The sequence below is a fragment of the Dendropsophus ebraccatus genome, chromosome 5 (genome assembly GCF_027789765.1).
Source record: "Dendropsophus ebraccatus isolate aDenEbr1 chromosome 5, aDenEbr1.pat, whole genome shotgun sequence".
In the NCBI taxonomy this organism is placed as follows: Eukaryota; Metazoa; Chordata; class Amphibia; order Anura; family Hylidae; genus Dendropsophus; species Dendropsophus ebraccatus.
This window is the reverse complement of record NC_091458.1, coordinates 97,320,653-97,348,072: the sequence shown is the minus strand read 5'-3', so window position 1 is coordinate 97,348,072 and position 27,420 is coordinate 97,320,653. Positions and strand designations below refer to the sequence as shown.

Sequence of the window (27,420 nt, the reverse complement as noted above, 5' to 3'; positions counted from 1 at the left end):
ATAATGATACATTTTGCACATGGACCGGAGTTTGTTGCACAGCAAAAAAAAGTGCCTGTAAGCGCAAAAGAATTTATATAAAAAATTGGGCAAATGATACATACCCCTTCCCCCTTAAAGTCTCTCTGAGGAATGAACATATTAGGTGTTACCACTTGTACAAGTCTCAAGTAAGAGTTTCATCTGGACCTAATACATTTGTCCGAAGATTCCCATATTTTAATTTGTGTAATAAGATTTAATGGCAGCTGTAGCCAAACAAATGGGTAAACAGTTGCATAGATTTGCATGTGTTTAATCATGTTTGAGAGAAAAGAAAAAGCTAAAAGCCACTTTTCCATCAAGTGGATGCCAAATCTGTGCACCTGTTTACCTTTTTCAATGGATTCATCCTATTGATATTTGTCTTTGTCAAACAGTTCAGCACATTTTTACAGTATACCATTTTATCTGGAAAAGGGTTGTATGAATCTAGCCTTATGAAGATGTTAAACATATTTTTAAATGTATAAAGGTGACAAAGGAGATGCCTGCCCTGCATGTGAATCAATACCATCAACATTACCAGGACCACCAGGGCCTCAAGGTCCCCCTGGAGAACAAGGTATAAACTCTGCTGTTACTGTTCATTTATACTCTACTGTAAATCTACAGCTACATCTGTTACTTCACAAATAAATGGTAATAATAATCATAATAATACATTGCCATATTGCTGTATTGTGAGTATATTTATTACTATGTGCACTACTTAGTAGAGGGGCAGTAGTGAGGCATGGGACCCACATAAGCAAGGCCGTATTAACAGCTGCTTCTGCCCTAGGCGCTAAACCTGAATATGCCCCATCTTCACTCACCAATTAGCATCATGATTTTCTAGTTTCTGAACATCTTATTGATATCTTAACGGTCTTAGACCGCGTTCCCACATTTACTGTACAACACCACATGCAGCCAAAACCAGATCCTCATGCGGCAACCAATAGGGGTAACAGCACATGACTACTGGGGAAGAAATGGGAGCATGGTTTCAGCCACATGCATTTCTCTACATGTAGAAACATTGTCTGAATCACGTTTCATGTTTTTTAACGGTTTAAAACATAAACAAATTTACACATTGAATCAATGATTAGAGCCACCTGCATATTATCTGAAGGAATTCTCACCACAGCATTGGTAGGTAACAGCTCCATATATACTGGCAAGTCTTAAGGTAGGAGACTAGAAATATAAAAACAAAAATATAAGTTGTTTTCTTCCCCTGCTCCCAGGTGTTGCCCGCCTGCAAGGTGCTGCCCTAGGCACTGGACCACGAGTGCCTAGTGGTAAATACGGCCCTGCACATAAGGGGATAATTATGACCAGGGCCCACAGTGTCAGAGAGTCTGGTCACCTGACTTCATACTATTATCCCAAAAAAAAAAGGATGCATGGCATTACACTGCAGGGCTCCAGATGGCGACCAAAATGGTCGCCAATGCAACTGACATTTTGCAAATGGCGCCCATATTTATTAATCTGGGCGCCATTTGCGACTGGCCCCGGCGGCGGCGTGCTGTCTCTTTAAGTCCGGGCCCCCGGCTGATGCTGCCGGGGGTGTCCCGTCCTATCCCCGGCAGCGCGGCGCATCAGTGAGCTGCCTGGGGCCCTGACTTCCGGCACAGGAAGCGCACGTCAGAGACGCTTCCTGTGTCAGAAGTCACAGCCCCGGCGTACAGGGAGCTCACTGACGCGCCGCGCTGCCGGGGATAGGACGGGACACCCCCGGCAGCCGCGCATCAGCCGGGGACAGCGCCTGAAGAAGAAGAGGATCGCCGGGGGAGCGGGTTGTCAGGTGAGTTTGTGTGTTTGTTTTTTTTAAATACTGCTTAGCATAGAGGAAAGGGGGGGGCATCTATAATGGGGGGAAGAGAAGGGGGGCATCTATAATGGGGGGAGAAGAGGGGCCATCTTTAAGGGGGGGAGAGGGGGCCATCTATAAGGGGAGGGGGTATCTATAAGGGGGGGAGAAGAGGGGGCATCTATAATGGGGGGGGAGAGGGGGCATCTATAATGGGGGTAGAGGGGGTCATCTATAAGGGGAGGGGGTATCTATAAGGGGGGGAGAAGAGGGGGCATCTATAATGGGGGGAGAGGGGGGCATCTATAATGGGGGGGAGGAGGGGGCATCTATAATGGGGGGGAGGAGGGGGCATCTATAATGGGGGGGAGGAGGGGGCATCTATAATGGGGGGGAGGAGGGGGCATCTATAATGGGGGGGAGGAGGGGGCATCTATAATGGGGGGGAGGAGGGGGCATCTATAATGGGGGGAAGGAGGGGGCATCTATAATGGGGGTAGAGGGGGTCATCTATAAGGGGAGGGGGCCATCTATAAGTGTAGGGCAAACTGGCTGCAGACACTGGGAGATAGATATATGCACAATTATTATTATTATTAGGGCCCCTCAGGTGTCTGTATTGTAGGGGGTCACTTGCATTAATCACTAGGTGAGAGATATATCTATTTATATACACATCTTGTGGGGGGTCACTATGGCTGCAGTCATAAGTCTAGCTCAGTATGTATAGACTGTTGCAAGCTTTTGAAGGGAACCTGTCACCCCCGGTGACGGGGTGACAGGCTCCCAACCCCCCGTTAGAACCCCCTATACTCACCTCATCGCGCCGGGTCCCGCTTCTGAAGATGGTCGGGTCACGGAGATCTCAGCCGCTGCAGCCCGACGCGCACACTGAGAGATGAGTCCAACGCTCATAGAGAATGACGGAGCGCTGGACTCTCCCGTCATTCTCTATGAGCGTTGGACTCATCTCTCAGTGTGCACCCCGGGCTGCAGCGGCTGAGATCTCCATGACCCGACCATCTTCAGAAGCGGGACCCAGCGCGATGAGGTGAGTATAGGGGGGTTGGGAGCCTGTCACCCCGGCACGGGGGTCGACAGGTTCCCTTTAAGTTCAAGTTCAGAAGAGTAAGCCTCATTAAAAGGCTAGCCAAGTGAAGCTGAAGTACTGAGTCAGACTGTATATGGTTGTCAAGTTGCAAGTTTCCATGTTGAACGTTTTCAAACTAAGAAAAGAAAGAATCTAAAGGAGGAGGATGCTGCCGTGGCCTCTGCACACAATAAGTCCCATTTAACATAACATTAATTTTACATGGTTTAAAATGTTGGCGACCAAATATTCTATTTGGCGCCTAAATTTTTCAGGTTAGGAGCCAATGGCTCCCAGGTAAATTTTTTAGTCTGGAGCCCTGCACTGTATGCTGCACACCCTTCATCGTCAGTGTCATAGGGCTTCCTGCAACTGTTGGGTCTGAGAGGAGGAGAATAGGAGGACTGATGGAACGGCAGGTCATGACCAGTGGGCAATGATTGCATGCTGCCTGAGGCATATAATTAATACAGTTGAAAAACGACACATGTCCATCAAGTTTAACCAAGGAGGATGGATACAGGAAAGGGGCAGAGATGATGATAGGTTCTATACATATGCATTTAAGTTATTTTAATCTAAGAACTTGTCTAAGCCTGGTTTACAGCACTCTACTGTTTATGTCCCATGTCACATAAACTGCCTTAAAAAGAAGTTGTCCCAGTGGTTAGTTGATTACTGAAGTTCCAGGTTTTAATTCCCTAGTGACAAGCTTTTATTTTCCGAGGGAGCCCCATCTGGGTGTACGTTGTCACTGCAGTGGATGCTGCAGTTAAAATAGCAATGCAAATGAGTGGGCAACCATGTTTTACACAGTGGGGTCAGGTTTGCCAGGATGGTAGATTATTTTACAACTTGTCTTTTTAGTCTGGCTCATAGAGGAAGGCTATACTATGCTGTATATACAAATAATAATCAGTATGGCTGCATCTCTATTATTAGTATTAACATATGTGTAATATGGGTTAGGACATTTTAGCAAAACTAGCAAATACTTATGTGGGCAAGTCCCTATCTATCAAGATGGTACAAAAAAAATATATACAAAGATGTATTTTGACCAATAGTAATATAATGTGGCTGTATGTCTGTGTGAAGGGAGGCATTTGTAGATCTAAAAACAAATAAAATCCTTTCTTTACAATAAAATTATTTATTAGCTATATTAGAGCAAAAAAATAAATAAATAATAATAATATTTAAAAATGAAGGCACACACTAAAAGCAAATGAGCTAAGACAATGATCTGATTATGTGTATTTGCTTTTTGCTTATTGTCAATCTTTTAATTTCTTAAGGATTTCCTGGCCAACCAGGAACCAAGGGAGACAGAGGAGAACCAGGCTATGATGGCCCACCAGGAGCACCTGTAAGTAATGAATGTATTACAGAGAATAAAAGAAATCCAGCACCCAGGTGTTTAAAGATAAAACAATGAGCTTTATTCACAGTCTCATAAAATTCATCTATAGGCTAAAGCACCACTTATGTGCTTCAGACTTCCTGAAGGCCCTTAGTTATGCCTATGACCAAGGACCTACAGGTTGTCTGAAATGTTTAAGGGAATGTGTCATCAGAAAATTACTAATTGTTTAAATAATGTTTTTATGTAAAAAAATATATTTTCAGAGGAATTTTTGGCGACTAAATTTTCAATTTTTTAAATCTATATTATAAAATAATCCAAAAATTTTGCTGTTTTTATTCTCACTGCTGGGGCTAAACTAAGCTGAGAATTCCTGTTCTCTCTTTGGTGATAAGAGGAGGTTGCTGTAAAGTGATCTGTGCAGCATTGAAGAGTCATGTAACACCAGTAGATAGAGGAGACAATATCAGCTTCCTGTGGAATGACCTCTTTATAGGTCACATAGCACACTTTTTAATGTTTTACACTCATCTCAAGGGGGCAGACTCTGTCTATTGTCACCTATGTCCATGAGTCTTGCTGTAAAACATGTCACTTAATGCTGTTAAAAACAGCTTAGGCAAGATGGCAGCCCCCATAACAATGCAAAATCTGCTGCAAGATCCGCAGCATATTTGATGTTGCAAATTTGATGCTGTGTTCATCCATTTAGTCAAATCTGCTGCACATCTGCTGTACATGTGAAGCTACCCTTAAAGGGAACCAATCACGCGTAAAATTCATCTTAAGATAAGGAAACGTGCTGGCACATCACCCAGCACATTTCCTAAACATCCCCCTGTAACCTCCGTGCCCCCCTCCATCAGTCAGTAATCTCACTTTGAAGAAGTCCCGCGCTGTATGTAAATTTCTGGCAAGTAGTCACGGTGGGCGGATTTAGTCAAGGTGGGCAGAATCAGTCACAGGTCCTGGGCGTCTGTAATAGCTGTAATCACGCCCAGAGGGGCGTGCTTGAGGTCTGCCTTCCATCCACATGACCCGGAGGCTTGCGTTTCACGTCGGCGGCGCGCTGACATCATTCGCACGCAGCGCCGTCATCTTCCAGAGTCCGCGCATGCGCAGTACGTCGGCGTCGTCTCCCGCCGTACTGCGCATGCGCGGACTACAAAAGACGTCTGTGCGGATGATGTCAGCGCGCCGCCGACGTGAAACACAAGCCTCCGGGTCACGTGGATGGAAGGCAGACCTCAAGCACGCCCCTCTGGGTGTGATTACAGCCATTACAGACGGCCAAGACCTGTGACTGATTCTGCCCACCTTGACTAAATCCGCCCACCGTGACTACTTGCCAGAAATTTACATACAGTGCGGGACTTCTTCAAAGTAAGATTACTGACTGATGGAGGGGGGCACGAAGGTTACAGGGGGATGTTTAGGAAACGTGCTGGGTGATGTGCCAGCACGATTCCTTATCTTAAGATGGATTTTACGCGTGATTGGTTCCCTTTAATAGTAACTAAAGATGAGCGAACATGCAGAAAATGTGGGTACGCATAAGAAAAAAAGAATAATGTTATTTTTACAATACGTTGACCTTTGAATAGCATATATTTAAGACTCAAAAAATACAGATGAATATCGCATATTTTTCATTGATTCCCTATCCCCCTTTTTTTTTTTACTTTTTTATTTATTTATTTATTTATTTTAATTATATAAACCCCAAAATTATGCAATTAGAAAGTGCAACAAGCTCTCATGTCATGGCTGCCTAAAAAACATAAAGTAATAGCTCTTAGTATATGACCCAAAAATAAAGAGAACAGTTTGGGCAATAAGGCTTAGTGGCTTGGTCACTAAATAATCTAAATAACTTCTCTTTTCTCTTACCTTTTACTTGCTGACCTGTTTAATCCAGCATTTATGTTAACAATGGGTAGGCTGGACTATGTTAAACTACAAATGATCAAATGTACTAGTTATGGAGTGCTGTGGTTTTTCCAACAGCATCCAGCAAACCTTGATCCAGGCCTAAACTGCATGTTTCACCCATTACTATGACTCGGCTGTGCTGCTTGCGTACTAAATTGTATCTATGTGTCTATCTATTAAGGGACCACAAGGTGTTCAAGGCCTTATGGGGAGACCTGGAGCCAAAGGATCGCCTGGGGAAGTTTATTTTGAACCAAAATTGAAAGGAGATAAGGGAGATCCTGGTATACCTGGACTGCCAGGTACCCCTGGAAGAGAGGGAAGATCTGGAAGAGATGGTCAGCCAGGACAACCAGGTCCCAAAGGTGTTTCGGTATGAACAGTCTATTTTGTCACATTTCATATACTGTTTAAAATGTAAAGGGGTTATACAGCTTTCAAAAACAGCCAGAAACAGCACCATTCTTGTCCTCAGTTTGGATGTGGTTTTACAGCTTCTATTGAAGTAATAGGAATATATAAAGGTATGGTGCTGTTTTTGTGGAAAGATAGCTGTGTTGTTTTCTCTAATACTGGATAACCCCTTTTAATTGAGTGCTTTATGTAACAGCAGTGGTGCCTTGGATCACAAGCATAATTTGTTCTGGGACCTCGCTTGTGATTCAAATCCACTCTTAAACCAAAGCAAATTTTCCCATAAGAAATCATGTAAATGATTTTATACTCTAAATAACATGTAAAACCAATGAAACGAACATTTAGAAACAGCTGCATATGTGATATTATCAGTTACTGTACAGTATAGCAATCAGCATGTTGAGTATAATGTATAGTAAGTGCATAAACCTCATAAAACAGCAGCAGTTTGTAGATACAGGAAGGAGCTGCAGATACCCATAATGCAGTAGTGTAGTACAACAGGCTAGAATTGCCTCCACAGTCCTGTCCCCTGATGTAAGCCCTAGCCTGAAGTGGATCTGCTATGACTTGGGAGGTGAGGGAGACTTCCTGGGTCAGAGTACAGTGCTGTAGACCATGCTATGCAGACCATGCCCCTCCCCCACTCGCGCTCCCACCCAGTACAGGGAGCTCTTGAGCCAAAGCAATGCTCTTAAACCAAGTCATAATTGTGAAAAACTGTGAGCTCTTTTTGCAAAACGCACTTAATCCAAGCTACTCTTAAACCAAGGTACCAAACATACAGTACGCTTATCTTAGACAGGAACAAGTAGTAAAATATTACCAGATTCTCCTCATCTAAAAGACAACACTGTATTAAAAGTAGGACTCTAAAGCAGCAATGCACTGAATAATAATCCTGTGCAGTATTCACTTGTAGATGATCTGATATTTAGTCAAAATGTGCTAAACAATATTACATTTGAAATGATAAAGTAACAGACTGAAAGCTGTTTTGATTTATATATAGACAATAAACGTTTTACAATTTTAGCCAAGGGCAATGCCTATACCCTGTCAAGAAATGCTCACCTGTAGTGTTTAGCAAATGATTACTTATTTAACATGTTAAATATAATGTATTATACACAGAGAAAAAGGTCCATAATACACATGTGCTTGCCTAGTTACAGTATGTTTCCGTGACGCTTCTTACACAATTTAGGGAACAATTGGCTCCAAAGGTGAGCGGGGACCACCTGGAGACAGTGGATTTCCTGGATTACCTGGACAAAAAGGTTTGCAAGGACCTCCTGGATCTGGTCCAGCAGGAACACCTGGAGACAGAGGAGAACCTGGAGTACCAGGATTTTCAGGATTACCTGGCAACCCAGGTACGTGCAAAAACCATACTAGCTTTGCTGAACTCCATTTGGTATTGCCACTGATTGTTTACAATGTTTTGTTTTCTCTTTAGGAAGTAAGGGTGAACCTGGAAAATTAACAATTCTAACTGGACCACCAGGACCAATGGGAAGTCCAGGTTCTCCTGGATTGCCAGGGGATCAAGGTAAAGTTTGATGTTTTGCTGCTTGGAATCTATAATTTTTCTCTACTTAATGTAATTTAAAGATTCAAAAAATTTGATTGGTAGAGTTCTAACTTTTTATACCCCAGCAGATGGTTAGATAAAGCTGGGAGAAATGCATAGCTAGGTGCCTCTCTCCCCAACTCACTGTCTATAATGTCTCACAGCAGAAAATGGGCTCCATAGACTTACAATAGCCCATCCAAAGCAGATAGCTGTACTCTTCCCTCAGCTATCTACTTATCTAATGATCCGCTGTCTGTGTTTTCAGTGTTTACTTGTAATACTTCTGACATGTCCTCTTCAAGAGCTTGCTCCGTAATCTTACATAACCCATTTGCCATGTGAAAACTTAAATTTAGACTTCAAGAAGAAAAATGTACAGTATATGGCTATGTTCACACAACGTTTTTTGAGCTCCGTTTAAAATAACATCCGTCATTTTGAGTCTAAAATAACAGACGTCATTTAGCTGTCTGGCCTTCCCTTAGTGCAATGACTGGTGTTTGTACATTATTTTAGTTTGGGGTTACTAATTGGCCTTTGGCTGTGGCTTAGTTGAAAAGTCCATTGAATTCAATAGTAAAAACCGAGAAAGAACGGTAACAAAAGAAAAACTGCGTGTGAACTGATAATAAAAAAATGTCCGCTGTTTGCAAAAGACATCCGAAAATAATGATCATGTTCATTACTTTGACGTCCGCGGTAAAAACGTCTCTTATTCAATACACTGTGTGCATTGGATGTCCTTCTTTCCATTGACTTCTATATATTACCATTGCAGTCAGTTAAATCGCAGGAAAAACGGACGTTATTTTACATATCAAACTCAGAAGCCTTTTCTCTATTTTTGACGTTGTTTGAACATAGCCTAACCTCCCATCGTAATTTATGTCCTGGACTAGCAATTTCTAAATGGCAATGACTCTCCTTAGTTGTATTCTACACTTGTAGATCATGGAGAAGGTTCAGCATTAAATACTGTACATGCTTGTTTTGTGGCATAAATACATTAACCCTTTGAGGACCAGGCCCAAAATGACCCAGTGGACTGCGCAAATTTTGATCTTAGTGCTTTAGTTTTTCCCTCCTCCCCTTCTAAGAGCTCTAGCACTCTCAGTTTTCTATCTACAAGCCATGTAAGTGCTTGTTTTTTACAGGAATAGTTGTACTTTGTAATGGCGTCTTTCATTTTACCATAACATGTATGACAGAATTCCAAAATTAATATTTATGAAGATATAAATAGGTGAAATCGTAAATAAGAATGCAATATGGTAATGTTTGGGGGGTTCCCGTAATGCACTATATGGTAACAGCGACATGACACTATTATTCTATAGGTCAGCCCGAACACAACCATATGCAGGTTACACAGATTCTCTAATGTTATATATGTATTTTTTTTATGAAATCCTTTTTTTTGGCAATTAAATATTAATAAAATGGGCCTATTGTGACGCTTATAACGGTTTTATTTTTTCACCTACGGGGCTGTATGGGGTGTCATTTTTTCCGCCATGATCTCTAGTTTTTATTAATACCATATTTGTGAAGATCGGACGTTTTGATCACTTTTTATTGATTTTTTTAAATATATAATGTAACATAAAATCGGTAATCTGCGCACTTTTTCCCCTCTTTTCGTGTACGCCGTTTACCGGTCGCAATGACGCTTGGTATATTTTAATAGATCTGACAATTACACACGCTACGGTATATTATATGTTTATCTATTTATTTATTTTTATATGTTTTATTTATATAATGGGAAAGGGGGGTGATTTAGACTTTTATTGGAGGAGGGGTTTTGGGGTAGTGTGTTAGTGTTTTGAACTTTTTTTTTTTTACACTTTTGAAGTCCCTTTGGGGGACTTCTACATACATTAGTTTGATTTCTACACTGATGAATGCTATGCCATAGGCACAGCATTGATCAGTGTTATCAGCGATCTGCTCATTGAGCCTGCCTGTGCAGGCTCAGTGTAGCAGATCGCCGATCGGACCGCACGGAGGCAGGTGAGAGACCTCCGGCAGTCCGTTTCAACGATCGGGACCCCCGCAGTCACACTGCGGGGGTCCCGATCGGTAAGTGACAGGGGACTCCCCCTGTCACTTACACTTAAACGCTTAAGGGGTTAATGACACACGGCAGCGCGATTGCTGCAGCGTGTCATTACCGGTGAGGTCCCGGCTGCTGATTGCAGCCGGCCCCCACCTGCTATGAAGCGCGCTCCGCTCCGGAGCGCGCTTCATAGCGGGAAAAACACCCAGGACGTAAGGTTACGTCATGGGTCGTCTGGGGGTTAAATAATAATATAAACTAAACATATAGATACACCCAGCGCAGACTATTAGTTGGTCAGTCAGAATAAGGAGAATCAAGATTATATAGGTGACAAATACCTGTATAGAAATCCAGCTGGAAAGGCTTGCACAGATGCCAATATCAGTGGAGTTCAGCCGAAGTCCACATCCAGCTTTTATGCAGTGTAGAGGAGATGATGATCAGGGAGAAATCTTCTGAACTAGGCAGATGCTCTGGCCGGTAGCACTGCACATAAGTTCAGAGTCCAGTTTTCCGTGGCAAAAAGTGGGATTCTGAGTGACGTCACACTCTTTTTAAGTATTAATCCTAGTGCAAGCCAGAAGTTATTAATATCTAAAAATAATAATATAACATTTGGGGTGATTTCCACATTAGTAAAGCTCCTATGACACTTTTTCTGAGTCAAATTTACTGCAGTGTTGCAAAACTTGAAGTCCAACCTGGTGTTCTATTTTCCCTACAGCAAATTCACCATTAGTATTTGCTTTTCTTTTGTGAATTAGTCCCACACTGCACTGGGTAAAGAAGAACTTACTGCATAATATTTATTCATAAAACATTTTAAGGCTAGGTAAAATAAAATTTAATTTTGAGTGACATTTAAAGAGATAAAAAAAAAAGTATTTGCAAAAGCAGGTTACAAATAAGCATGTTCATTATTTGGATAGTTGTATTCAATTACAGCCATTATACTGTATGGTGTGTGCACTGCTGATCAATTTCCCATTGACGTCAACCAAGCACATTATTATATAGAAAAAATGGTCGTATTTTTACCTTTAAATTACATTTATATTTTACTTTTATTTTACGTTGTGTGAACATAGCCTAAAATGTCTCAAATGCATTCTTCAGTTCTGCAAGCTGTACTATACCCTGGGGGTCCGTATTTGTCATCTTCCTTAGGCTATGCTTCCACAATGTCTTTTTTTTTTATGTGAAAAACATGTGTCTTTTGATAAAGATGGACAACATTAATGATCATAAACTTAAAATGATTTTAGTGTAAAAAAGATGTGGGAACCTAGCCTTAGTCATACCTAATGCTGCCTTTTTTTTCTTTTTATCTATTCTTGTCTAGTTACTGATCATACCAGACAGCTAAATAAAGTCTGTTTTTTTAGACTCTAAATAACGTATGTAATTTTAAATGGAGCTGAAAAAATGTTGTGTGAACATAGCCTTACACTAAAATAACAAAACTAATGCAATTTTGTACTTTTATCCTTTTTTATCTTCAGGTGAAAAGGGTAATCCTGGACTTCCAGGGAGATCTGGATTTCCTGGAGAAAAGGGTGATCCTGGTTTAGAAGGGAAAGGACTTCCTGGGCCTCCTGGTGAAAAAGGTTTGTTCACTTATATATAGTCCCAGTGATGCCTACTCTTCTGCTTTGCATATTGTAACAGTGAGCTGCTGTTCTTTTTTTTTGGTCTTTAGATTACACCATTTGAGCATTTACTGTTATATCAGTAATAATAATAATTTTTATTTATATACCACCAACAGATTCCGCAGCACTTTACTTTACAATTCTGGGGGAACATATATAGACAAAAATGAGACGTTACAGAGATATACATATATTTATCCATACATGGGGAGTGAGGGCCCTGCTTGTATGCCTGAGCTTACAGACTATTGGGAGGGGGTTTAAGACAAAAAGGCTAAGGGACAAAGGGCTTCATTGTTACTATGGTCCGGCCATCTTTATAAATAAGGCAGTGCAGGTGAAGATGGATGAACCAGTCACCAAGTGATATAGTATTATTATTATTATTTTTTTAAATTATGTCTGATTTAGTTTGTTACATCTATGCTGAAATAGTTAAACTTGTAGCGCTTATCAGGTAAAATATTTTTGCAAATACAATCATTTAGCAAACTTGCCTTCCTCTCCTGGTGTGCCCACTCTTTTCCTCCCCCTGTTGAGAACTTGTTGTCTAGGTTACCAACCACCATTTTGCTCTAAAAGCAGTGGTATATACATAGATATTGTATACATATTTATATATATTATACAGTGTTTATACACTATGGGCCCATATATCAATAGCTTAACTATTTTGTGGCTAATCTAGGTGAAAATATTGGTACATTTTGTTCACAGGCAGTGACACGCCTCCTCACGCACAATGCTGTGCCTCCTTCCTGTCCCCCCCCAAAATGCATTTTTTTCCAGTTTTCTCTAGGCGCAGAGCTTGATACATCTGCCCCTATATCTCTATACAGCTATAGCTACATTATACATCAGCTGGACATCTGCAGTACAGTGGTGGTGATTGACTTAGAAAACAAGCTGTCAACAAGGGGAGGAAAAGTAAAGCATATCAGGAGAGAGCAAGTTTGCTAAATGATTGTATCTGCAAAAATATTTAACCTGACCAGTCTTACAAGTTTAATTATATTATTTGAAATAGGAATACCCCTTTAAACTAAAGTGATGTGCTGGAACCATCACCTCAAATAATAAATTAGCAGGCTAATTCTGCACTACTATGCACTCCTGCCTGCAGTACCATCAGCAGGATCAAACTGTGACCTGGATCTTCTTTACAACGCTCCATATAAAAAATGGTTACCAACATGTTACTGTTATTAGTTTACCTTTATACTGGGTAATACTATGGTTCCCAATACTAAAAAATAAACTAATATTAAATAAACATAGGGGGAGATTTATCAAACTGGCGTAAAGTAGAATTGTTTTAGTTGCCCCTAGCAACCATCAGATTTTACTTTTCATTCCTCACAGATTCTTTGAAAAATGAAAGGTGGAATCTGATTGGTTGCTAAATCTTCCCCATAGTATATTTTGCTAACTCACATGCATCATTTTCTGCAACACAAATGCATTTACATACATCAGGAATATCATCCATGTGCATAGGCTGCATTTAAAGCTAATGAAGGGAGATATTTAAAAAAGTCCGGCTAGGGGCTTCTCGTGGGCACGGGGAGAGGTAAGCAAAGTTTGTTTTTTATTTTCTCCCCTTCCACCTGTCAGATCTTTGGGCCGGACTTCTCTTTTGAAACTAAAATAGGGTCTTTGTTGTTTGTGCAATAGTGACACCATACGTGTACTTTGTACTTAATGAAGCAAAGTTTAACTTTATTTTCTATATAAATATTAGTTTTTATAATTTAATTTTCAGAATTTTTCTCCCAATTCCGGGTAGGCACCAATCAGCAATCACATTTACTTTGTTAGACACACCCTATTTTATTCTAACTGCACAAGGATAGTGGTAGTTTTTGCAGTCACATTATTTATTTATCAATAAGTTGTTTTATTCCACACCTGGATAAAGACCCATGGTAATTTGGTAGAGATAATCACAGTATCATTCAGAAGCTTTGCTGGTAGAATCTTTTAGACTCCTGTTAGGATATAGGCACAGAAGCTTTACCTAAAATGTGAAAGACTCTGCAGCATATGAGCAAGGATTCAGTTTTATTAATATTTTTGAAACTTGTTACCATATACATTTATCTCCATACAATTCTGTGGGGTTATAGAACACATTGGATTTACTGAACCTTTCTATGTGCAAACTTAGAGTAGATAATCTTTAAATGTACCAGATTAATCAACGGCACAGGTTGTTGGTTGTTGATTAAATCTATTGCATTTGAAGACTACTCGAAGGTTAAACCACCTAGTAGTTTGTGTTATACGTGCCAGAATTTTGAGCCAGATTTTTACTAATTTTTTAACAGTGTAACATTTTAGGCCCCTTTTTCCAAAGGCATTACAAGGCATTATTAATGTGCAGAAAAGTCTTGTTCACCACTCTTTGGACAGAATTCTGGAGCAGACACATTTGGTGATAACAGTTTTAAAATCTGGGTGCATGATGTTAATTTTACAGGTTATCAAGGTATAGAGGGTGCACGAGGTGTGGATGGTATCCCTGGACAGCCCGGTCGTGAAGGTCTACGTGGGGAACCAGGTGCACCAGGACCAAAAGTAGGTAAAAAGATGGCTGGTATACCAGGAGTAACTGTTACAAGTAGACCATGGTATATAGTATTCCTTGGATGAAAGAATTTGTGGACAAAGCATGATATAATAATGTAAATGCTGTACAACAGTGCTTCTCAAACTGTGAGGTGGGCCTCACCAGTGAGGTGCCCCCTAGTTTTTATTGAGGCTCAGAAGGGGAAACAGTTTTCACAAAAGTGGCTATGATCTGCACAGTCCTTTTGCTTTTTGCAACAGTCTCCATTTTAACAACATTATTAAGTTATTTTGTACTTGCTTTTTTGGTATATAGAGCTTAGGAGAAAGGTGAAAGGTAGCCCTAGCATTATTTTCAGCTTTTAAATGGACTTTTATCACAGATGATGAAGCCCAGTCTTTTCCTCGGTCAGTCTGGTGAGGCCCAGGCACTGATTTGGTCTGTTAGGTGAGGCTCCAGTAGAAAAAGTTTGAGAAGCGCTGCTGTACAATATGTACAATTCTACAATGATGTATAATACTATACATGCTGAAAATCAGTAAGACCATGCTACCCTATAAAGCAGTATGAGTTACAAATAAGGCTGTGAATCATAAAAAGTATATGTCGTATATTGGAAGAAATCTGTCAGTCAGTGGGAGGAAGACAAGAGAAAGTAGAGGGAACTGCCTGTTGGGCAAGTGTCTTTGAACCTTGTATATAAGGATTATCTTGTAACAATTGCACAGTTTTGCTTTAAAAAAATTAATTGTACATACTGCTCTGCTCTGTCACCAACTCATGCTGATAGATGTTGATTGGTAAACCTCCTATTGACAGCTTATAAAGTCAAATTTTTTGAAATTCTTAATGCAAGATGACTTTTAAAAATGTTCCTTTCAAATATTGAAGGGTTACAGTTCTATTTGTCCTAAGTATGAAGAACACAAGATCAGATTTTACTTAATGTTCCTTTTCCTCTTACTCTCTAGGGTGACCCAGGACTTGGCCTTCCGGGCCCTAAAGGATCATTTGGGCCTCCAGGTCCTCCCGGAGTTGTTGGAGATAAAGGGAATACAGGACCAACAGGTGTTCCTGGAGAACAAGGTCTTCCAGGAGTTCCAGGATATTCTGGGGCTAAAGGTACAATATGTGATGTAGTTCATCAAGTTGGGAAAGGTTTACGATTTTTATGGAAGCTTTAGCTGTGATTTAACATGTTGAACTAAGTAATTTTATTGTTTTTCTTCTTTTAAAAAAAGGTGACACAGGACCAACTGGCCCACCAGGTTTAAGAGGTAACCCTGGTGTTCCAGGATTTGGCCCACAAGGGGAACCAGGACCTCAAGGGCCAGCAGGATTCCCAGGAGTTCCAGGTGAGAAGGCCATATATAAATAGTAATCTGCTGGGAATGGGTTTCAAGTTGGGCATTATAGTTTTAGTTGTACCATGTGTAACCATGTGCTGGTGCATACTAGCAAGTATGCCATTTACATAAAAAAAATTCCTATGTGAACTTCCTATGTGTTGACTCCTTTTTTTTAAGGTGTCTAAACACTAGAAGTCCAATGTATCCCAGGTCATCTGTGCACTTACAGAGAAGGGAGTCATGTTATTGACGGACACTCTGTACATGTCAGACCATGTGTTTATTCTGTTTAGCACAAGACTAAAAAGCTGCCTTCAGGAGACTGGACCTGGATACATATAGCTTTGTTTTACAGCATGATTCCAAAAATAATAATTATGAATGTATATTGCAAACTTGCTTTATTTCACATTTACAGTTGATTTAGATTTTGAAAATTACAACGACAGTGACACTTTAAATTGGTTCTAACTTATAATATAAAACTAGATTTGCATTTCCAGGAAAATACATAGTGCTTGAAAAGAGCGCCCCTTTACCAGTGACTTCCCTTTAAGAGAAACTTGGATCCCATTCCTTTAAGAGTGACATGGCTCCCGTCCCTATAAGAGTGACTTGGGTCCCATACCTTTAAGAGCGACTTAGGTCCCTTTAAGAGTGACTTGGGTCCCGTTCCTTTAAGAGCTACATGGATCCCTTTAAGAGCGACTTGGATCCCTTTAAGAGTGACCTGGGTCCCTTAAAGGGACCCAGGTCGCTCTTAAAGGGACCCAGGTCGCTCTTTAAAGGGAATCATTTCGCTCATAAAGGGACCCAAGTCGCTCTTAAAGGGACCCAGGTCGCTCTTAAAGGGACCCAGGTCGCTCTTAAAGGGACCCAGGTCGCTCTTAAAGAGACCCAGGTCGCTCTTAAAGAGACCCAGGTTGCTCTTAAAGGGACCCATTTTGCCCTTAAAGGGACATATTTCGCTCTTAAAGGGACCGATTTTGCTCTTAAAGGGACATATTTTGCTCTAAAAGGGACATATTTCGCTCTTAAAGGGACTCATTTTGCTCTTAAAGGGGCCCAGGTAACTCTTATAGGGGCCCAGGTCGCTCCTAAACGGACCCATTTTGCTCTTAAAGGGACATATTTTGCTCTTAAAGGGACATATTTTGCTCTTAAAGGGACCAAGGTCGCTCTTAAAGGGACCGATTTTTGCTCTTAAAGGGACATATTTCTCTCTTAAAGGGACCCAGGTTGCTCTTAAAGGGACATATTTCGCTCTAATAGGGACCCAGTTCGCTCTTAAAGGGACATATTTTGCTCTTAAAGGGACCCATTTTGCCCTTAAAGGGACATATTTAGCTCTTAAAGGGACCAAGGTCGCTCTTAAAGGGACATATTTCGCTCTAATAGGGACCGAGGTCGCTCTTAAAGGGACCCAGGTTGCTCTTAAAGGAACATATTTCACTCTTAAAGGGACCCAGGTCGCTCTTTAAGAGCGAAATGGGTCTCTTTAAGAGTGAAATATTTCCTTTAAAGGGACCCAGATCCCTCTTAAAGGGACCCATTTCGCTCTTAAAGGGACCCAGGTCGCTCTTTAAGGGACATATTTCGCTCTTAAAGGGACCCATTTCCCCCCTCAAGGGACCCAGGTCGCTCTTAAAGGGACATATTTTGCTCTTAAAGGGACCAAGGTCGCTCTTAAAGGGACATATTTCGCTCTTATAGGGACCCAGGTCGCTCTTAAAGGGACCCAGGTCGCTCTTAAAGGGACATATTTCTCTCTTAAAGGGACCCAGTTCGAGCGAAACGGGTCTCTTTAAGAGCGAAATATTTCCTTTAAAGGGACCCAGATCACTCTTAAAGGGACCCATTTCGCTCTTAAAGGGACCCAGGTCGCTCTTAAAGGGACATATTTCGCTCTTAAAGGGACCCATTTACCCCCTCAAGGGACCCAGGTCGCTCTTAAAGGAACCCGGGTCGCTCTTACAGGTACTTAGTTTGCTCTTAAAGGGACCCATTTAGAGCGGCTTGGGTCCCTTTAAGAGCGACTTGGGTACCGTTCCTTTAAGAGCGGCTTGGGTACCGTCCCTTTAAGAGCAGCTTGGATCCCGTACCTGCTTCATGGCTGCCTCAGCTCTGCTATTTTACTGACTGACCTCTGCTACTTATAATGGTAAAGACCATTGCTCGGTTACCATGACAATCTTACTCATGTCAGGGAGACAAAATGGTTAAGGACCTTCCATATATTACATCTTCTACTGGCCAATAGTGGACATGTGACTGTGGATGGTGTGATACAATGCATGACGAGACCTTAGAGTTCCTATTGGCTGCTATATTTCAGCTATTTGCATATGTGCTGTGATTGGCTGTCAGCAGTTAGAGTGTGGCCATTATTTGCAATGGGCCATTATTTTCTATGGGAAATTTGTGGTCTTTAAACGTAAATTTCTTAAAAACGACAAATCCGATCTAAACGAAAAATAGATAGCACACCACACACTGCCAAGGGCTTCGAAACGCAGTTTGAAAGGAGTCTGTGCGCAAAGCGGTTTGGGCTGTATTACGTGCAGAAAAATGGCTGGAAGAAGAAACGGAAGAAGAAGAATACGGATTACAATATAGTGCTTTTCAAGCACTATAATTAACAACTACTTGATAGTTGATACAAAGCTGACAAGCTGTATGCGTAGGGTTTTTATATAACTATATAACTAAAGTTACGAGACAGAAAACACTCCATTAATACAGGACAATATACATTCTAGTTAAAGAAGCAGTTCACAAAAAATTATTGTTGTCCCCCCCGGTAGACGCTGGCACGTATACTCACCGCAGCTGATCGGTGTCTCGCGGCGCGGCTTCGTTCTGGTCTGCTGTGACTCCTCTTCTCTGTCCTGTGATTATACGCCGGAACTCACAGGCTTGGAAGCGTGTGACTTCATGGGAGATCAGTGCTGTGTATATAGAAGTCCCCCATGGGGCTTCTAATTACTGTTAGTGAAAAAAGAATAAAGTGTTTTTATTAATAAATAACCCCCTCTCCTAATAAAAGTCCAAATCACCCCCCTTTTCCCATTTTATAAATAAAAATAAATAAATAAACAAACATGTTTGGTATCGCCGCGTGCGTAATTGCCAAAAATATTACTTTATTTCATTCCTGATCTTGCATGGTAAACGGCGTAAGTGGAAAAAAATTTAAAGTGCAAAATTGCGCATTTTTGGTCGCATCAAATCTAGAAAAATTGTAATAAAAAGCGATCAAAAAGTCGCATATGCGCAATCAAGGTACCGATAGAAAGTACAGATCATAACGCAAAAAATTACACCTCACACAGCCCCATAGACCAAAGGATAAAAGCGTTATTAGAATGGGAATAGAGCGAGGAACGTTTATTTTCTGTGAAAGCCATCAATTAATATAAAAGTTATATAAGTTGCATATCATTTTAATCATACCGACTTGAGGAACATATCTAACATGTCAGTTTTTTCATAGGACACACGGTGCAAAAACGAAGCCCCCCAAAGAAAAAGAATTGCGTTTTTTCTTCAAATTTACCGCGCATATAATTTTTTTCTGGTTTCGCAGCATATTTTATGCAAAAATTCAGCCTGTCATTGCAAAGTACAATTAGTGACGCAAAAAATAATGGCTCATGTGGGTCCGTAGGTGTAAAAATGCAACTGTTATGGCCTTATATGCACAAGGAGGAAAAAACGAAGACGCAAAAATGAAAATTAGCCCGGTCTTTAAGGGGTTAAATGTCCATCATGGAAAGCCCTTCACAGATTAAAACAGCCACATACAGTGCAATATAGAGTACTTCTGTGAGCATTCACATTTCAACTGGACTTTCAGGGGCGCAGATATGTTTTGACTACATTTGGGTAATTTGTCAAACGTATACAAATTTTATATTCAGGATAAGTAGTCATCCCATTTTGGAGGATGCGATCAAGCATATTGCTTGATCGAGCATTGGGGTGCTCGATCGAGCTTGATGCTCAACTGAGCACCTCGGGGTGCTCAGGTAAAGGTGGCCACACACCTTCAATAACTGATCGCTAAAAAATCGCCTGGCCGTCAGTTATATCTTTTGCCCACTGCACATTGCATTTCATTTTGTCATTCAAATTCTTGTAAATTTTGTTTACGCATCCTTTCAAGAAATTAAATATACAAAAATTGGTATGAAAAAGTTAATAAGTTAACCAGGTATCCACTGCTCTCCAGTCTTCCTTCCATTGATTTCAATGGGGCTCGAGTTGAACACATGAGCACTGAAAAATGCTTGTCTCGAGTAACAAGCACTCAATCATTTTAGTGCTTTCTCAACACCAGTAATTAACCTTCATAGATACGACATGCCCAAGTCTCAAAGGAGATGTATCAGCCACACTGTCGTGTAGACATCCCTTGGACATAATTCTCCTTTTTTTTCCCTCTAGTAGTTCACAGCATTAATATAGTAAGAAAATGCTGAGGCCTCCTTCATCTAGGAAGTATGTCAGTCTGTCAGGCCCCATTTCTCATGATCTGACTGTGCAGTGGGTCAACAGTCATGCAAAGTTGTTTAGTATTGTTTCATTTGATACTTATTTCTTCTCAGATCTTATTTTACTTTATATTTACTGATCTTGCTATAATCTGCAGGCCCAATAGGAGTAAAGGGAGATAAAGGCTTTCCAGGTTTTCCTGGAACTGATATGCCAGGACCAAAAGGAGATAAAGGGACATCAGGCATGCCTGGAATAATGGGTATGCCTGGTTTACCAGGGAGTCAAGGTCCACCAGGAAAAGATGGATCTCCAGGTCTTCAAGGTAACATGTATAAAATTTATTGGAGATATTACATGATTTCAAAAATATATTTAAGATAAAAGAGTGTAAAACGTGAATGTATTTTTAGGACACAAAGGAGATATGGGATTGATGGGAGTTCCAGGAATCCGAGGCCAACCAGGTACACCAGGAAATCCAGGTCTACCCGGGGAAAAAGGTAAACTAAATTCAAGTTACCTAGATCAGCACCTTTTAAGGAAAAACAGGGCCAGGATAAGAAGGAGGTGGGTAATTAATTGCTTAGAGTGCTACATCACAGCAGGGATTTAAGAAGCACAATTTTACAAAAAAAAAAAAATACAAAATAAATAAAAATTGCAGACATCTGGTAAAAATCTCAACATACAGTAACTGAAATGGGCAATGATCCTTGGTGGGTTCTAGGCTTTATTTAGAGAATTTATATACTGTATTTTAGGGTCTTGTTGTGAGGGATGGTCTGGGTTCTTGTGTTTTTGTGTTTTTATTATAGGAATAATTTTGGAGTTTAAACCGATTTTGGGTACTAAGTTTGGGGTCAGTTAATTTTGGTGTGTGTGTAGTAGTCTTTGCACTGTTTGTCATGCAAATGAATTAGGTTAGCAGTGTTTGGGGGTCTATGTAAATGGTCAGACATAAGTTAAAAATTTTGTGCATAACTTTTCAATCTCCCACATGTCATCAGTTAAAAATAGGCAAAAATCGTGAAAATTAGTCTGTTGGCTTATCTGCTGTATATGGGTGTTTGTGACTGTGCAGCTACCCCTAGCTGCTGATATGGTAGGAGTTTTGCACATAATTCCTGACAATCTAGATGGGGACCGGTTATTGAGGCACCAGATTTATGTGGAGCCTGAGGAGATGAACAAACCACTGTACATCAAGTACTTGCATCAGAATTATTCCCATTTGCCTCTTCCCATTTGCCAATAACCTAATTACAACTTTTCTGAATTAATTATATGCTGAAAGGCTGCTTGAAAAAAGTGAATTAATTGGGGTAAATTTACTGTTGCAAATGCATCGGATTTGCTCTGTATTACATTTATTGTAAATCTCGTGAGCTAAGTAGTTGACTTTTAGAAGGCTATGGCTCTATATATTCTTGCAGCAGAATGAAAATCCACTGCGAGAATGGAGTGCCATAGACTTTCATAGAAATCAGTATAGCAGTGGATTTCCCAAACTCGTAGCTTGGAACGCGCTGCGATACAGTATGTGTGAATAGACTCTCAACAGAGAAAAATGTTCATCACATACCTAATGAACAACAATTCTAACATTTAGTTTTTCATAAGCATAGGGTTTCAAAGCATTTTTCATCACATGGAAGTAACCCTTAAAATTTACAGGAATCTAAGTGATTCCAAAATGGATTCTAAACAGATCCAGATGTTTGATTAATCATGAGTCATATTGACCAACAATTGGCTTTAGCCATGACCAGAAGTCCCCTTTTGGGTTGTATTGTGACCCCATCTACTTTCATTAGCTGTGATGCAGCTGTACTGGGACCGTGTCACTTTAGCCTTAAGATGGCTAGAGTATAAAATCCCTTTACCAGTATAAAACCCCTCCAGTCTCTCCAAAGGAAAAAGATAAAAGTGTTACTTACATGTTTTCTGAAATATAACTTACAATATATAGTTAAAGGATGTGTGTAAAGAAGCCATAATGCTTTTGACAGCATTAGACATAGGAGAACATCCTAGCAAGTAGCAGATTAGTAGTTAAAGGTGTTGGCCACTTTATAATAAAATAGGTCAGTACAAAGTATTAGTAAGTGTGCTCAATGTATATACTGACAGCAGCTCCCTGTGTACCTCATAGAGCGAAAATCAGACTCCCCTTCACCAGGCTGGGCTGCCCTGCTCTGTTTTGTTTCAGTCCATAAAATGGCCGACATGGAGGAGCATGTGACCAGGCCCTGTCCCCAGTGTCCACCATAGACATATACAGGCTCAGTAGTGGACACTGGGGGGTGGGGCATGGTCACATGCTCCTCCATGTAAGCAATCTTATGGACCAAAACACCACAGAGCAGGGCAGCACAGCCTGGAGGAGGGGAGTCTGATATTAGCTCTATGAGGTACACAGGGAGCTGCTGTCAGTATATACAGGAGTACACTTACTAATACTGTACACTGAGCAATTTTACTATGAAGTGGCCAACCCCTTTAGTAATAGTTTTATGGGTCACTCATTTGTTTTAAAGGGAACCTGGAAATTGTGTACCAAAGTGCTGACAGTGTTACAGTGTGCATTGTGCGGTCATCTCATCTATCCAAAGCTGCCTTTAATGGTTATTATTGTGTAAATATAGGTGATCCTGGCCCATCTGGGTTCCGTGGTGAGGAAGGAGCTCCAGGCTCAAAAGGTGAAAAGGGTGAACAAGGTTTGCAAGGACTCCCAGGAACAATTCCGTCCATGGAAAACATGAAGGGTGAAAAAGGAGATCAGGGTGACAGAGGTACAATCATTTTATGCATAGAAGATTGTTAAAAGAAAGATATATGTTTATCCCAGATATTTTTACATTTACTTAGTGTGGACTTACCAACCACATCTGCTGAACGTTTGTTCTGCTGAGGGAATCCCGGCCAGAGTGTATGCACATAGTATACACTCTTGCTGGGATCCCTAGTGGCGCAGCGAGAAACTGATATGTTAGTTTTCTGCAGCTGCTATTCAATGAATAGCGGCCGCAGAAAACCTTGTCAGTGCACACTATGCCGCATGCTCCATTGTGTGCAGTGGGGAGTTCTGATGCTCAGCTCAGAACATCAGAACTCAGCGTTGCTAAAGATCACCGGAGTACCCTTAAGACGGTCCTGATAACTTTTAAATGTAAAAATTATTTTCAGGACAAATTGGTCTTGAAGGAGAGAAAGGAGTGCGTGGTGATTTGGGATCTCCAGGAATGCCTGGAAAAGAAGGGGAGCAGGGAATGCCAGGGAAGTCAGGTGAGAATATTATTACATGTACCCTTGGTATAGTAGCAAGAATTTTCTTTAACATCACAACCAAAATAATGAAACAAATGTTTACAGGAGCAAAAGGAGAGAAAGGTATTCAAGGATATCCAGGATCTCCAGGGACTCCTGGACCAAAAGGGTCCATGGGAGAAATGGGTTTGCCAGGTAAATTACTCATTTTTATATGTTTATTTTTGTTAAAATGTCCATAATATTCATTTGAATCTGTGCTCGGGCATTAACTCTTATTTTGTTACGGAAACACAATTTTTTCACATAGGACCCACAGGACCAAAGGGTGAACATGGTATTCATGGCACTCCTGGTCTGCCTGGAGTTACTGGAATCAAAGGCGAAAAGGGGCTTAAAGGGGAAGAAGGTGTTCCTGGTGTTGGCATTCCAGGAGCTCCTGGTATAAAGGTAAGAAAAAGGGCAGATTTCCTCATTATCTGCTTTCTTGAATAGTTTAGATATGGCAGATTTTCAATACATGTATGTCAGTGAGTGGTTTATGTTAAACATTAGATAGAATGCTCATCAGCATTTATGCATATAGGGTAAATGGGAGATATAGCTGAAAGTTACTATATGTATTATCTATATTTTATTCTAAATGTTACTTGTAAATTGAATATAGGGCGAGGCTGGAACTCCTGGTCTTCAAGGGTTACCAGGTGAAAGGGGTGAAAAAGGTGACGTTGGTGTCCCTGGAATGCCTGGAATACCAGGAACGAAAGGATCTTCAGGCCCTCAAGGGACCCCAGGTGAATAGATGTTCTTTTAATTTTCTTTCATTTTATGGGTCTGTTCACACTGAGTAAAAGTGGAATTCCGCGCAGAGCACCCTCCATGGACTCCATTCGGAATCCCACCTGCCTCAGTGTGTTAATGCAAGGCCTCACACGCGCCTCCGTTTTCTTTGCGAAATTCCGCCACTTTTACTCAGTGTGAGCAATGAATATGAATATACATATGTAGATATGTAAATAACATATTTGCTTATAAATACCATTAGGTAGCCCAGGTATACCTGGAGAGAAAGGAGCAAGAGGCTACCCTGGACTGGATGGTGTTCCTGGATCTAAAGGACAACCAGGTGAGAAGCATAATTTACTAAAACACCTAATGCTGTTTTAAAGAGTGTTTCCTATTAAGTCTTCCTAATTTATTATTTAAGTCTCATTTAATTTGTATGAACATAATGTAATTCCGGCATGTGCATATCCGTCCCACTACTAGTTGCTTTAAATGACAAGCCAGTTCTCATTTCCATTTACTTCATGGTTTTATTGCCAACTAGAGTACCAAAGTACCCATGTGTTCCCAGAGTCTCATACAGTAATGGATATATATATATATATATATATATATATATATATATATATATATATATATTGTAGGGATCTTCCCGGGGGATGGTGTGTTTGGACACAGTTCAGACAGCAAACTTGGACTTATAAAAACAACTGGGTGTTTATTAGCTGCGTAAACAGTCCTCAACAGAAATGTAGCAATACCATGCTTTTCAGAACAAACCAAAAACAAAAAGGTCCTTGCCCGTCTGGGCACTTACTAACACAGGTCTCCTGTCTAACTCTTCAGTAGGCAGTATCACAGGGTATGAATAGGCCCCAGCGGCGGCAGTATTCGTTGCTCCCAGGAGATACAGCATGCAGGCTGTTCACCCCTGGCTGAGAGCAATCCCCTGTAGCACTGTGGAGCTTTTAAGTTGTTGCAGGCTAATCAGGACACACCTGATTGCAACAACCGAACTGGATCGGGGGGAAGGGAATGGCAGGTCCCACTACCAACCTACCCACCATTCCAGTAAATCCGGCCCGGAAAATGTAAAGAACAACTCAGCAGCATAATACTGCTGAGTAAGAGATCTTTCCCGGATTTACCATCTCACCGTAAGCAGTAGCCTGGGTGAGATGTACCTCCCCTCGAACACTTTACCTGTGACATGTCCACATATCCCCCCCCTCTTTTTCAGACCGGAGGGCTGAGCATTTTGTCCCCACAGACAGTGTACCCTTGATAGGGCGTCCGCATTTGCCTGTAACTTTCCTGGCCTGTGTTCCACGGTAAAATTAAAGTTTTGGAGGGACAGAAACCATCTAGTCACCCTCGCATTTTTCTCTTTATTAACCTTCATCCATGTTAGGGGGGCATGGTCGGTCACTAACTTGAACTTTCTGCCTAGCAAGTAATACCTCAGGGACTCTAGGGCCCATTTCACTGCCAGACATTCTCGCTCCACAATGGCGTAGTTTTTTTCGGCCGGGGATAGCTTCCTGCTTAAGTACATCACCGGGTGCTCCTCGCCATTCACGACCTGTGAGAGAACGGCGCCTAACCCTGTATTAGAGGCGTCTGTCTGGACCAGAAACTCTTGCCTAAAGTCAGGGGTAACTAGTACAGGTTGTTGACACAAGGCAGATTTAAGGCTTTGAAAAGCCTTCTCGGCCTCTGGAGTCCATGTCACCATTGCGGACTTACCTCCCTTTGTCAGGTCAGTTAGCGGGGCTGCAACTGTGGCAAAGTTTGGCACAAACCTACGGTAATAGCCCGTAATACCCAGGAAAGCTCTGACCTGTTTCTTTGTGAGGGGTTTAGGCCAATTCTGTATTGCCTCGATTTTATTTAGCTGTGGTTTGATTAACCCCCTCCCAATAATGTAGCCCAAGTATTTGGCCTCCTCTAAGGCTAGTGCACACTTCTCTGCATTGATAGTTAACCCTGCATCACTTATGGCCTCTAACACCGCCTGGACTTTACAGAGGTGACTTTCCCAATCAGGGCTAAAAATGACCACATCATCGAGGTAGGCAGCGGAGTAATCACGATGTGGTCGCAGAATCAAGTCCATCAACCTCTGAAAAGTGGCAGGGGCTCCATGTAACCCGAATGGCATCACTACATATTGGAAGAGCCCATCAGGGGTGGAGAATGCAGTCTTCTCTCTAGCCTCAGGAGTGAGGGGGATCTGCCAGTAGCCTTTTGTGAGATCGAGGGTGGTTATGTACCTGGCATTACCCATTCTTTCAATCAACTCATCTACCCTGGGCATGGAGTAGGCATCGAACTTGGAGATCTCATTTAACTTTCTAAAATCATTACAGAACCTCCAAGTTCCATTGGGCTTTGGGATTAGCACAATCGGGCTGGACCATTCGCTCTGGGACACCTCAATGACTCCTAGGTCAAGCATACGTTTTACCTCAGCTGACACCGCCTCCCTCCGTGCTTCTGGTATCCTATAGGGCTTAAGGTTTACCCTGCTTCTAGGCTCAGTTTCAATGTGATGGTGAATGAGATGCGTACGCCCTGGAAGGTCAGAAAACTGTCTTTATTTTTCTGCAAAAACTCTTTAGTCTCCTGCTTCTGTGACACTGATAGAGTATCACCAATCTTGACCGGAGGGATTGGTTGTGACAAATTATTAATAGAGTTTGTCGCCACCAAGGATTCCCTGTCTTTCCAGGGTTTGATCAAGTTTATGTGATAAACTTGAAAAGGCTTCCTTCTACCTGGTTGGTGTACCTTGTAGTTTACCTCACTGATTTTTTCTACAATTTCATAGGGACCTTGCCACTTTGCTAAGAATTTACTTTCTACAGTGGGAACAAGAATGAGTACCCGGTCACCTGGGCTAAATGTCCTGATTCTTGCAGAACGATTGTAAATTCTGCTTTGGCTCTCTTGCGCCCTCTGGAGGTGTTCCCTTACTAGGGGCATTACAGTGGCTATACGGTCCTGCATTTGTG

The 27,420-nt window shown here is 41.3% G+C and overlaps 1 protein-coding gene across 1 annotated transcript in view; it reads left to right on the top strand.

The window, feature by feature from the left end:
- The window catches only part of COL4A1 (collagen type IV alpha 1 chain), a 147,543-nt gene that overhangs the window by 98,940 nt on the left and 21,183 nt on the right, over positions 1–27,420 (top strand). The window contains exons 24-40 of the mRNA XM_069970761.1: positions 515–604; positions 4,232–4,302; positions 6,413–6,604; positions 7,856–8,024; positions 8,108–8,200; positions 11,789–11,893; positions 14,418–14,515; positions 15,479–15,629; positions 15,749–15,862; positions 20,508–20,675; positions 20,764–20,853; positions 22,999–23,145; positions 23,540–23,638; positions 23,726–23,815; positions 23,931–24,070; positions 24,288–24,414; positions 24,666–24,746. Coding sequence (XP_069826862.1) covers positions 515–604; positions 4,232–4,302; positions 6,413–6,604; positions 7,856–8,024; positions 8,108–8,200; positions 11,789–11,893; positions 14,418–14,515; positions 15,479–15,629; positions 15,749–15,862; positions 20,508–20,675; positions 20,764–20,853; positions 22,999–23,145; positions 23,540–23,638; positions 23,726–23,815; positions 23,931–24,070; positions 24,288–24,414; positions 24,666–24,746 — 2,025 coding nt within the window. The remainder of the gene's footprint in view (positions 1–514; positions 605–4,231; positions 4,303–6,412; positions 6,605–7,855; positions 8,025–8,107; positions 8,201–11,788; positions 11,894–14,417; positions 14,516–15,478; positions 15,630–15,748; positions 15,863–20,507; positions 20,676–20,763; positions 20,854–22,998; positions 23,146–23,539; positions 23,639–23,725; positions 23,816–23,930; positions 24,071–24,287; positions 24,415–24,665; positions 24,747–27,420) is intronic.